Here is a 14,063-nt window from a genome sequence, read left to right as displayed (position 1 = left end):
CAAACAACAAACACCAGTAAGAATGGAGTGAAAAAGGAACCCCATAAACCACTAGCAGAAATGTAAACTAGCACAACTACAATAGAAATCAGTATGAAAAATGGAAAGTATCTACTTATGAACCTGCTGTATTTGGGCATATGTCTGAAGCAGTATAAATTCATATAAAAGAGGGATGCCAGCTGGGTGTCAATGGCTTATGACTACAATCCTAACCACTCAAAAAACTGAGGTCTGAAGACTGAGGCTGAAAGCCGGCACAGGCAGAAAAGTTCCTAAGACTATCTCCAATTTACTAGCAAAATAGTCTGGAGGCATAGAACAGGTGATAGAGTATAAGTCAAGCAAGTAAGCAAGAAAGGTCAAGAGAAAGGGTGAATGAGGATTGAATATGGTCAAAGTATTTAACATGCATTTATGAAAAGAGAACAACAAAACTTGTTGAAATTATTCAAAAAGGAGAGCAACAGAGGGAGTTTGATTGGGGTACATTATATGCATGTATGGAAATGTCACAATAAAACCTCCTTATGATTAGCACAACTGTATACCACTTTATACATTCATCTTCATTGTTTATACATTCATCTATCATTAGGCATATGGGTATGATCCCCAGTACCAAAAAAGATCAAAAGAAAAAAGAAAAAAAAAAGAGTTGGAGGCCCTGAGTCCAAGCTCTAGTACAGGCAAAGAAATAGTTACCTGATTATCCATTCTCACTGTAGCGCTGTTCACAACAGTCAAATTGTGGAATCAGCCAAGATGCCCAATAAACCAATGAAGAAAATGTGGTACATATATACTATGGAATAGTACTCAGCCATTTAAAAAAAAAAGTAAAATTATGTCACTTGTGGGAAAATGGATGCAACTGGAGATCATGATGTGGAGTGATATAAGCTAAACTCAAAACACCAAGTATCCTGGACATATACTAATTATTGCAAATGAGGAAAATCATGGGAACTACATTTCAAGTCTAGGATAATCTTATCAGATAAGCAAAAAAGCTTAAAAGCTATGTACATGTGACCATATAAGATGCTAAGCAAAATGAAACCAAAGATATGGACACAAGAGGTTTTTCTTTGTTTTAATGTACTATGATTTTTTTTTTTTTGCTTCTTTTGTATGTTCTTACTCTTATGGTATATCCCTGTTGTCACTGTATTTGATTTCAGTACCTTCATCTTGTATATATACATTTATCTAATTTGGGGAGGGGAAGGAGAATAAAAAAATACTAAAACAAGGACACAAGATGACCCATTGCGACAATGAGACTCACAAGACACTATGTTGGAAATGAACGTTACAACTTTGGGGAGGGGAGGGAGGGAAGGGATAGTGGGAGAAAATCAAAGGAGGGGGTAAAACTGCTTGACAAGGAATGTGCTCATTACCTTACTCATGTAACTGTAACCCTACTGAACAGCATCTTTACAATAAAATAAAGTTTTAAAAAACACCAAGTATCTTATTTTCACTCACTTGTGGAAGCTACTTAAAAGACACACACAAACACACACAAACACAAACACACACACACACACACACACACACACACACACACACACACACACACACACACACACACACACACACTGATACACATACAGCACACAAACACTTTTTTTTCCCCAGAACTGGAGCTTGAACTCAAGGCCTCAAGCTCTCAAGCTTTCTGGCTGATAGCTGGCACTGTACCACTTAAGCCATACCTCTTCTTCCAGCTTTTTGCTGGCTATTTGAAGCTAGGAGTGTCTCAGATTTATCTGTCCAGAGTTAGTTCCAACCACTGATTCTCAGATCTGTCTCCTGAGTAACTAGGAATAAAGGCTTCTAATCTAACGGTAGTAGGATTATAGAATTACAAATGCCCAACTCACATATATACTTATATATAGAACATGATTTGAACAACAGAGCTATAGGGGAGACAGGGAAAGAGAATGGCTTAGTCTAATACAAGCAAATGTAAAATAACAAAATAAAACCACTTTAATACACACTAAAAACATGAGGAAATGAATGACAGAAAAGTAAAATAGGCTCCACTGGGAGGCAGGTACAGACAGGAGTCAACAGGGAAAGGTCAAGAGAAAGGGGGAATGAGGATTGAACATGGTCAAAGTATTTAACATGCATTTATGAAAAGAGAACAACAAAACTTGTTGAAATTATTCAAAAGGGAGAGCGATGGAGGGAGGAAGTTTGATTGGGGTACACTATATGCATGTATGGAAATGTCACAATGAAACCCCCTTGTACAATTAGCACAACTTTATACCACTTTGTTTATACATTCATCTGTCTTTGTTTATACATTCATCTGTCATTAGGCATATGGGTCTGATCCCCAGTACCAAAAAAGACCAAAAAAAAAAAAAAAAAACAGTTACAAAAAATCCAACAAAATGGAAAATATATATTCTTTGGATTAAAGAGTTCAAAGTAATACCTGGAACTTTAAATCTACTACAGAAAAATTCCTCGAAGTTACTAGGCACAGGTGATAGGAGCCTAAATCTCCAGAGCATGGAAGCAATGGCAGCAAGAATTGACAAATAAGACTATTCAAATAAGGAGTTTCTGTAAGACAGAAAGAAACAATCATCAGAACCAAGAGACCGTCCAGGAAAGAGGAGAAAATTTTCATCATGTATTCAACAGATAAAGGATAAATCCAGAATAATTAATTATTCTGGATTAATAATAATTCATATCCAGCTAAAGGACAAATAATCCAATTAATAAATGGTAAGCAAAATGAACAAGAAGAAATACAAGAGGAAATAAAATGTCTAATAGATACATGAACCAATGTTCAACACTGTAGCCATAAAAAACAAAAAAATCAAAAATCACACTAAAATTCCCTTTCACTTTAGAATGGCCAGGCATAAAAAAATCAACAAACAACAGCAAAACACTAGCAAGGATGTGAGAGGATAAAAGGAATCCTCATACATTGTAGGTGGAAATGTAAACTAACACAACCACTATAGCATTATGATTCCCTAGATGAAACTGATAAAATTCCTAGAAACACATAGCCTCTCTAGATTAAGGAATATATAATAAAATAGTTTATCTAAAGAGTACTAAAACTATCAAGGAGACTAAATCTGAAATCAAAAACTTCTAAGGAGTTTACTAACACTGAAAAATAGGAGTATCAATTCTCTACAAATTCTTCAAAAAGTGAAGGAAACACTTTCAAAATGAAGCCAACATTACTCCAACATCAAAGACAAATACACCACAAGAAATGGAAAGTACGTAACAATACCTTTGACAAATAATGATGTAAACTCAAAGTAATTAACAAAACTCAGTAGCATACGAAATATACATATATACATACATGTATATATGTATACCATGACCCAATAGGACTTATTTCCAGAATTCAAAAATGAGTCAATATATGCAAATCAGTGTAGTATACTACTTTAAAGGTAACAGATACAGCCTCAAGGTAAAAGTAAGTTTCATCTCTATCTCACTCAACACAGAAACCTATGACTAAGTGGGAAGAGGAGTGTTTTCCATACACCAAGCAATTTTCCAGCAAGCACCAATTGTGTATCTGGACTCAACTGTGAAGCTGTACCTAGACTGAGAAATTCCCTTCAGACCATTATTTCAATGCCTACCACAAGACAACTGGCTTTTAATCCAGCTTCCTTCAACCTTCCCTTCTTTTGGTTAATAATGTGCTGCTATGGCTACAAAGCTTAGGGAAGCATTTACTGACTTATCAAGAAGACAGGGCAAGATCTGGAGGCAGTCACCAGGAGCTCCTAAGCCCTCTGAGGTAAGCCACCTCCACCGATTTCACATGTGCAGCATGTGAATTTTATAAGTGTGACACGCAACCCGCATCATAGCTCCTTAAAGAGCTTTTATAGAATTTGATCTCTGAGCCTACCTTTTCCTTGGAGGCTGGTGAGACTAAAAGTTCCAATCTAGGAAATCTTCTAATCTCTTGGTCTTTCTGAAGAATGCCCCTACCGAGGCTAAGGACTTTGCTCTAAGTCACCTTGTGAGTATGAAGTTACAGGTTATGAAAGGGCTCATTATAAAAAAACAAAAACCATTCCGATCACAGGTAATTTCAAGGATTTTGGGAGCTCTGTCATAGAAACTGGAACAGACATCCATCCAACATCCCTCCCCACACATTCACAATTATACCAAGGATATAAATCATTAATCCAGTTACATCAATAATCACTTAAATGTGATTGGTGAGACTATATCAACTAAATGAATAGTAGAGAAATACAGTGACTAAAAATCCAAGTCTTAAATACAGATTATGTATAATAAACTCTTTATATAAAACTTTTTTCAAAGGGAGAGTGAATGATGGGTATGTCATTTGTTAACACAAGTCAAGACAAGAGTAGCTATGTTAATTTCAGGGACAGTAGACATGATGGCAAAGAGGTCATCTCTCTATAACACATCATTCCTTAATATGTACCTGACAAGTCAAAATAAATGAAGCAATACTAAAAGAACCTCAAGCAGAGATAAATACATTATTACAGTTAAAAACTTCAACATCCATTACCAGTTATATATAGATGTCACAGGTAGAACTTCAATAAGGGCACAAATGAACTGAACAATATTACCAATCAACTGGATCTAACTGTCACAGTATGTTTCATCAAATGGAAGAATATACATTCTTCTAAAGCACATATGAAATATTCTTAAGACTATGCTCAGTTCTGTAACACTTACACTAACAAATTTAGAAGTTAGGCTCAGACCACAATGGAATTAAACTAGAAATAGATATAATGGGAACAAAGCTGGGGGAAAAAAATCACAAACATTCCAGAAACATAGTTCTAAATAATATTAGATGAAAAATGTCAGAAAATTTAAACTATTTTGTATCAAATAAAAATAGAACTTTGAAAACCTTTATCAATTCCCCCACACACCAAAAATTCTTTGCACAATTGTGAGGTATAGCAAAAGCAGAGCTTACAAGGAAACTTATAGCACTGCAGACATACATTAGACACATGGCCTAAAACCAATAATATCAAAGCTTTCAACTTAGAAATCTAAAAAAAAATTAAATTAAAAGGAAGAAATGGATGCATCATAAAAATTAAAGTAGAGCCGGGCGCTGGTGGCTCACGCCTGTAATCCTAGCTACTCAGGAGGCTGAGATCTGAGGATCGCAGTTCAAAGCCAGCCCGGGCAGGAGAGACCGTGAGACTCCTATCTCCAATAAACCACCAGAAAACCGGAAGTGGCACTGTAGCTCAAGTGGTAGAGCGCTCGCCTTGAGCTGAAGAGCTGAGGGACAGCGCCCAGGCCCAGAGTTCAAGCCCCACGACCGACAAAAAAAAAAAAAAAAAAAAAATTAAAGTAGAAACTGATGAAATTACATATAGAAATTAAGAGAAAAGTCAATGAAATCAAAAGCTAGCTCTTGGAAAACGCCAATAAAACTGGTAACTTTCCAAGCAAGTCAACAAAGTATAAAAAAGACAAATTACTACAATGAGAAATGAAAGAAACATCTCTACTGATCACATGCACTACAAAAGTATGACAAACATTCCCAAAACTTAAGAGGTATACTGTACCAAAGTTGACAGAGAAAAATAGTTTGAATGTATATCTATTCAATAAAATAACCAATAATTAAACAACTCAAAAATCTTCTAAAACCACAAGCACTATGCCCAGATGGATTCACGGACATTCTAACAAACAAGGAAAAATTATATCAGTTCTCTATTACTTCTTCCAGAAACAAAAGCAGAGGGAACACTAACTCACCACCATTATCCTACTACCAAAACGCAAACAACAGTACGTAAATTACCAGAGAAACTAGAAACCAATACTTCTGATCAATAAATGCATGTATCTTTAACAACTTATTTGTAAATTAAGTCTTAAAAGGTATAAAAAAAAACTATCATGATGAAGTGGACTTTATCCCACATTTAAATCTGGTCCGACATTTGAAAACCAGTTCATGTAATCTATCATATCAATAGACTAAAAAAAATTCTATAATCATACCAATAAAAAGACACAACTGCCTGGATTTTTACCAGAAACTCACCTTACAAGCAAAAACAAACAGACTGAAAGTGAATGGCCGAAAATGAGATCCCAAGTAAATGGAATTAGGAAGAAAGCAGGATTAGCTTATACTTCTATCAAAAAGGAAAGGAAAACTTAACCAAAATGAGCACGGAGAGACAAAGAAAGGTCACTATATATTGATGAAGAAAACAATTCTACTTCTGGCTTTTTTGGTGGTTAATTGGAGGTAAGAATCTCACATTTTCCCTTCTGGGTGGAACAAAACTGTTATCCCAGCTACTCTGGATGCTAAGATTTGAAGGATCCCCAATTGAGGCCAGATTGGAAAGAAAATCAATGAAATCCCATCTCAGCCAACAAGCTAGGCTTTGGAAAATACATGTGTGATCTCAGCGAGGTAGAACAGGAGTCTGACACTGTCCAATGCAAAACCATAAGACCCTATCTGAAAAATAACTAAAGCAAAATGGATATGGCTCCCATGGTAGAACACCTCTGCAAGACCCTGAATTCAAACCCAGAAGTGGAAAAAAAAAAAAAAAGTGTCCCTACTTGAATTTGAATCTTTAGGAGAAATTTAAAAATCTGTATTCATTACAGATTTATACTAATTCTGACACAGACTGACTCTTGAAGGAAATATGTGAAAGGTTAGATTGTTTCTTGAGACTTTAGAATGAATCTGGAAAATATTACCATCTCCTAATGAGATGGCTGTATAGGAAGGGTGAAGAAATGTAAATTGAAGTGTATAAAAAGTAAACTTTACTAATATCAAAATTCCCAAGAAACAGTACTAGGATGGAGCCCAATTCTTTTTTGCCTGCCACAAAACAGATTATTTCCAACATGTAATCCTTCACTGTATTTGGCACTGTATTATAATACTCATTCGTTACATTATAACTAAACAGATTTGGGGTAACTATTTTCATATAAAATGTTTCTCAGGGAAAATGAGTTTTGGTTTACAATGAACCATTTCAGAAAGTTTGGGAGTAACACACAATAAGTGTTGCCTGACTTTAATTGATGCTATTAATATATTAACAGTGAAGTTAGCTGGATTACACAGAAGCCTAGCAAAAGCATGTATTTTTAACTAATAATGGGTCCTTCTGATATGAGACCATAAAAAGTAAGTACATTATCTTACAATATTTTTACAGTTATCTAGTTGCTATTGTCAAATGGTGCTGAATGAGTGAATGCACCCCAATGCAACCAAATGAACCTCACCTTCAACTCCCATCACACACCTTATGCAAAATGAATTGGAAGGTTAAGAGCAAAACTATAAAACTTGGAAAAGAAAACACAGAACATCTTTTTTTGGGGGAGTGGAAAGGAAGTTAGGCAATGATTTTGCAAATACCAAAAAAGAAGTGCTTTGATAAACTGACTTTATCAAAAGTAAAAATGTACAAAAGACAGACCTGGCAAACTGGAAGACAGTATTTTTTAATCCCTTACCTAACAAAGGACTTCCATAATACAAAGAACTGTCACCAGTGATGGAAAAATACTTTAAGAATTTGGCAGTTCTTCAAAAAGTCAAGCAGTGTTAGCATATGACCAAACAATTCCATTCTTAGCACATACTAGATAGAAATTAAAATTTTCCATAAAGGAACGTGCACATACATATTCATAATAGCATATCTATAATATCTGATAAGTGGATGAATCTCCACCAACTGTTAAGTAGATGAACAAATATGGTGCAGCCATACAATAGAATACTATTCAATCCACCTTCCAACATGGAAAACCCTGAAAAATGTAATCTTAAGGAAACAGAAACAAAACCTGTATATTGCATAATTCCACTTAAACATGAAAATCCCTGAAAATATCTTATGGAAAAAGAAACAAAAAGTTGTACATTGCATGATTCCATTTAAATTAAGTATTCAGAATGAGTAAATCCATAAATACAAAGTAGAGCAATGGCTGTCAGAGGCAGAGTGGGCCAGGAGTAGGGGAGAATAGGAAGTAACTACTAATGAGAATGAGGTTTAATTTGGGGGTATCTAGATGAGTGGAATTAGTGATCATTGTTGCATGGTCTTATTGCTATATTAAAAGGCATTAAATTGTACATTCTTAAAGTACAACATGTATTTTTAAAGTTTTATGATATGTGAACTATGTCTTAAGAGAAAAGCAAATCAATACAATTTAAAATATGGGAAAGATTTAAGTTGTCGCTAGCAGAAATATACAAATAACAAAGAATATGGAAAGATACTTAACACCAGCCAAGCACTGGCAGACGGAGGTCAGAGGATGGCATGGCAGTTTGAAGCCAACCCAGGAAAAAATCTTCAAGACTCTATCTCCAATTATCAGAAAAATGCCAAGCTGGAGGCATGACTCAGGTGCAAGAAGCTCCAACAGCACCAACCCTGAGCAAACAATCCAAGCCAGAGAGTAAGGCCCTGAGTTCATGCCCCAGTACAGACACAAAAAAGGGAGGAAAAAAAGATACTCAACACCTTTAATCACTACAGAAATGCAATTAAAAGACAAATGCTTTACCATTACACATTAGAATATAAAAAAAAAAATTTGATGACTATACCAAGTGTTCCTGAGGGTTCAGCATAAACTAAATGCTGACACAATACATACTGACCAAAATGAAAAACTGTCCCTTAAAGAGCAGTTTCAGTTTCATGGTGTATTAGTCTGCTTATACCGTAATGAAATACCTGAGGCCGGGTATCTTCTTTACAAGAAGGAGGTATATTCAGCTCACAGTTTTGAAGCTGAAAGTCCAAAGAGCACAAGGTGGCTTTAGAAACACACACACTCCACCTCCTAGTGGCTGGTACCCCAAGGGCAGAAGCCGATGCAAGAGGGAGAACTCACCCTAGGATACAGGGAGCCAGGAACAACCACTCCTAGCACCTACTCTATGAGACCCGGCAACCGAATAACCCAAATCCAATGCCTATTTACTCGAGAAACAATGTATGTTCACACTGTAAGCCATAAACAAATACTACAACAACTTTATTTATAGCTGCCAAAAATAAAACAACTCTTAACTGTCAGACACATTTACAGTACATCCAGAAAATGAAACACTGAAGGACAGGAATGAAATACTGATGCTCTCTTTCAACATGGTTGGTTCTCAAAAGCATCTTAAAAAGTCACGCCCAAAGGCTACAAACAATATTGGTGTATGTGCATGTGTGTGCCAGTACTGGGGCTTGAACTCAGGGCCTGGGTACTGTCCTTTAGCTTTTTCACTCAAGGCTGGCTACCACATAAACCACAGCTCCTCTTCTGGGTTTGGACTGGTTAACTGGAGATAACAATCTCACAAACTTTTCCACCTGGGCTGGGTTCAAATTGAAATCCTATGTCAACCTCTGAACAACTAAGATTACAGGTGTGACTCACTGATACTCAGCAACGTAACTTCATTTATATGACACTTTGAAAAAGCAAAACTGACAGTGATGAAAACATCTGTGGCTGCCAGGTGAGGTGGGTCCACTACAAAGTAGCAGCAGTGGGAATCTGGATGGAATTTTCTCTATCATTATCATGGGGGTGGATGTTCTCTTTCAGTATTTCTCGAGGCAGCTATTTGAACACCCCAAGAGTGAAATTTCCAAGTTTTGGATAATTCTGTTGTTAAATCATAGTCTACACAAACCTCTAGCTTAAATGTAGGAGCAACATTTTACTACAGTACAAAGCACAGCTCAAGTGGTGTTTTTTTTAATGTATGTACGTAAGTATATATATGCACACGTATATACATACATGCATACATGTATGCATACATAGATACACACGCACATAGGTAAACATTCTCACTGTGCAACTGAGACAGGGCATAGACGGTACAATTTGCAAACTTCTAGTAGTAGCCAAAGGCTATGTTAGTATTAGGGTCCTAGATCATGGGGACTAGATAACGATGGCAGGTTAAAGAGGTGCTTTTTGTTTTTTTTTTTTAATCAACCTGAATTACTCGTTCATCTTATTGGCAAACAAAAATACTTTTGAAGGCTGAGAAGTGTCCAAGGGAAGAGAGCATGGGAGGGGCGGGGGGGGGGGACGAGAGCCCCGATACAGTATTAACAGCAACATCACTGCCGTGCCTGGGACACTGGCTAGCAGATGCGGCCAGTAAAAAGGGTGTAAAACAGCACAGATGGGAGCACTAAAAATAAGGTTCTAAATTAGGGACGGCGCCACGGGAGAGGAGCGCCGAGAAAGCCTCCCTCCCTCGGCCGGCTGCCTGCTTTCCTCCCCGGCTGCTCGGGGGGGAACGGCTGACCCCAGGCCCGGAGAGATCCCCGAAGCCTCACCCTCCCACCCGACCCGCGGCGGCGCCGGGGTCCGGCGGTGACCTGCGAGCTCGGATCACACCTGTGAGTGTGATCCGCCGGGCCCGGGCACACCCGCCAGGGCCGAGTCCGCGGCCCGCGCGGGCCGATGGCGGATGGCGGCCCCGCGCCGCCGTCACAAACCTGGGCGCGAGAGGCCGGGACCCCGCCGGGGAGCCGCCACGGGGCGCGGGTCCCCACCCGCCCCCCCCCCGGCTGGGGAACGGGCCCGGCGTCCGCGTTACCCCGCTCCCCCCGAGCCCCGGCCCCCGAGCCCCGGCCGCCGGGCTGAGGGGCGGCTGAGGGCGGCCGCCCCGGCGGGCCGGGCCCCCCTCCGCAGGGCCGGGCCCCGACGCCCGCAGTCCGGGGCTCGGGGGCCGGGCCGGGCCGCGGTACCTTTCCAGATGCCCAGGGACAGCTGGGACGTGTCCAGGTCCACCACGTAGTCCCCCAGGAAGCGGTTCAGCACGTCCACGACCACCGACTCGAAGACCATTTTCCTCGGCCGCAGGGAAGACAGCGGCCGCCGCCGGCGCTCCCTCTTCTCCGAGCGCCTCTCCCTCGAGGCCGCTCGGTTCACCGGCTCCGAGGCGGCTCCCGCCGCGGCGCCAGTGCCGGCTGGACTCGCCGCCTTAGCACGAGCCCAGGGAGGGCGGAGGCGGCTGCGCACACTACGCATGCGCACCCCGTTGGCGGCGTGGGGAGGCGGGACCAGGGCCGGACCTGGTCTCGCCTCCCGGAAAAGGAGAAAAGAGCGGCTGCGAGGCCGCCAATCAGGCGCGTGGCCCTCCCCGAAGATTTTCCCCCCGCCCCTTCCCCCGTCCCTCAGAGCCTCTCCCCTCCGCTCCGCCTCCTCGCCGTCGCCTAGCAACGAAACACGTGTCACGAACTGCCGGAAGTGTCCGGCCACGCCCCCACGTGCGAGCCTGACGGTCCGGCCAACCACACGCGAGCTCCAGGCGGCGGGGGGCGTGGCGCTAACCGACCTCGGGAGACGCCCCGCCCCGCCGGAGCCGGTGACAGCCGCCGAGTTCCAGGCGGTTGGCGGCCGGGCGGCCGAGGGAGGCGCTGGCCGATTCCAGCTGCTTCTCGAGGGGGTGTCCCACGGGGTCCCCCCCATCATTACAGCCCGGGGTGTCTGGACTCTGACCGCCCGCCGGAGACCGCGCCTCCGGCCTCCGGCCTCCGGCCTGCAAATTGGGGCCGAAGGGCGCTGACCGAGAGTGAACCCTGACCCGGAAGGGCAGGGATTCTAGGTCACCGTCCCTGAAACCTCCGGGGACACTCAGCCCGGGCTCAGTCCCTCGGCGAGGGGCCACCTGTCGTGGCGCGCTTTCTGGAAGGTTGTCAGGTTAAGAGAGCCCCTCTGGAAGCTTCTGGGCGTCCCGACGCTGACCCCGGCCGGCCCCGGAGCCCCGGAGCCCCGGAGCAGAGCCGCCCTGCGCCGGTGAGCGCGGGGCCCTGGGTTCGCACGGAACCGAGCACCGGGGCCCCGGCGCCCCCAGACGGCCGGGCTGAGGCCGACGGCGAGATGACCTTTCGATTGTTATTTTCCTCTCGGCATGGAACCGACGGTGACGGATTTCTGCTGTTTCCCCGTATCTGTTTTATGCCTAACTAAGCAGGTTCCAGGTTTGCAAGCGAGATGCCTAGCCAAAAATAATCATAATAATGTAAAAATAAAAATAACTAGGCGTGGAATTAGGAATTTTGGATTCAGAGGAAGTTTCCAAGTCACGCTTTTGGTCTTAAAAGATAATGAGGCTGATCCTGCTTGACTGGGTCCACCACTCCATCTGCTTCTCTTTGCATTTGACTAACAACGTTAGAAATCTACCTAGACGCCTAGACGTGCGGCTCCCACGGCAGAGCATTTGCCTAGAAAGCAAGCAAAAATAACTACTTCAAATATGGAACTCAGAATACCTGTATAAAAATAAAAAAAAAAAAAACTACCTTTAGTGTCCAGGGTGCTGGTAGCTCGTGCCTATAATCAATCCTAGCTACTCAGGAGGCTAAGATCTGAGACTCATAGTATAATGCCATCCTAGGAAGACAAATCCAATAGACTGATTTCTAATTAGCCAGCAAAAAGCTGTAGACAGGGCTCAAGTGGTAGTGGGCCAGATGTGGGGGAAATGACGTAAGCATGAGGTCCTGATTTCAAGACTCAGTACACACACAAACGAAAAATATAAGCAGACATTTTCCAAAGTATTGCAAATAGCAAGTAAGCACATGAAAATCTGATAAACATCAGAATGGTTTAAAGAATTAGTGCTAACACCGATGCTGTGGATAACCTGCATCAGGCAAGTATTCAAAATACGGATGTGAAATAATAAACACTTTGGAACAAGCAAAAATTAAAACACGTAGACAAGAAATTATACTCCTAGACATCTTTGCAAAAGGAATGAGCGTTTATATTAAAAAAAAACATGTTCAGAACAGCTTTTTTCATAACCTAAACAAACTATCCCCAATTTCTTCCACTGAAGAATGTTTACACAAACTGTGATACATCTGTACGCTGTGGAATGTTAGTAATAAAAAATTTACTACCAATACATGAAACAACTTGGATAGATCTCATTATTATGTTACATGAAAACCATGATCCCATTTATAAAACATACTCTTTTAGTTGCATGGTTTCTTGCTTTGGTTTTGTCTGGTTCTCATTGTAGTCCAGGTGGACCTCAAATTTGAAATCCTCTTGCCTCAGCCTAACAAATGCTGGGATTACGAGTACTTGCCACTCTATCTAGCTTCTGTTTATAAGATTTTCTTGAAATAGGGTGTGTTTGAGGCTCAATGTTCCCTAGCAAGCATAAGCAAGGTCCAGGGTTTGATCCTTAACACCACAAACAAATTATTACCATTATTTTGGCAGCACTAGCATTTGAACTTCAAGGTCTTTTGCTTGCTAGCCACTACCAGTTGAACCATGCCTCCAGACCTTTTTTGGCCTTTTAGTTGTTTTTCAGAAAGGATCTTGACTATTTGCCCAGGTCAGTCTCAGACTATAATTCCTGAGTAGCTGAGATTATAGACATGAGCCACCACACCCAGTTAAAACATTTTTTTTTAAATTACAAAAATGGGGAAGAGGTTAGTGATTGTCCAAGGTTAGACTAGAACAGAGTAAGTGGGTGTGGCAATAAGTGAGTAGCAGGGCAGAATCTTTTCTTTATGGTATACTAGAGAATCTTGATTGCAATAATAGTTACATAGAATTACATAAAATGACGCATTCCAAGATGTGAGACTTTGAAATCTGAGTAAGTTCCAAGGATGATACCGATGCCTTTATTTCCTGGTTTTGATATTTGCATTATAATACTTTAAATCACTAGCATTGTAGACCTCCAAATCAAAAGAATTTTTTGTAACTCCCTATGGATTTATAAAGAATTTTAAAAGAATTATGTACATGTTTGCTAATTTGAGGTGTTCTAGGAGGTGCCTATAAGAATGAGATGAAAAGTACAAAATTCTACATTAAGCATTAATACCTTATCTTTACTCTTTCCACAGGTATTTGGTAAAAATATCCAAGAAATAAAAGTATATGAATATATTGCCTTAACAGAATTATTAAAATATCCAAAG

At 40.9% G+C, this 14,063-nt stretch overlaps 1 protein-coding gene across 3 annotated transcripts in view; it reads right to left on the bottom strand.

Moving 5' to 3' along the window:
* The window catches only part of Vps13a (vacuolar protein sorting 13 homolog A), a 176,116-nt gene extending 165,019 nt beyond the window's left edge, over positions 1–11,097 (bottom strand). For 2 of the 3 annotated variants that reach the window (XM_070035785.1, XM_070035787.1), the window contains exon 1: positions 10,845–11,096. In XM_070035785.1, coding sequence (XP_069891886.1) covers positions 10,845–10,944 — 100 coding nt within the window. In that variant the 5' untranslated portion in view covers positions 10,945–11,096. Of the gene's footprint in view, positions 1–10,844 lie in introns of all 3 variants that reach the window. The other variant, XM_070035786.1, reaches the window with a different exon arrangement.
* Between the last annotated feature and the right edge of the window lie 2,966 nt (positions 11,098–14,063).

The sequence above is a fragment of the Dipodomys merriami genome, unplaced genomic scaffold (assembly GCF_024711535.1).
Source record: "Dipodomys merriami isolate MVZ:Mamm:240054 unplaced genomic scaffold, mDipMer1.0.p SCAF_26, whole genome shotgun sequence".
NCBI classification, from domain to species: Eukaryota; Metazoa; Chordata; class Mammalia; order Rodentia; family Heteromyidae; genus Dipodomys; species Dipodomys merriami.
The sequence above is the reverse complement of the archived record's forward strand: the minus strand, read 5'-3'. Positions and strand labels throughout refer to the sequence as shown.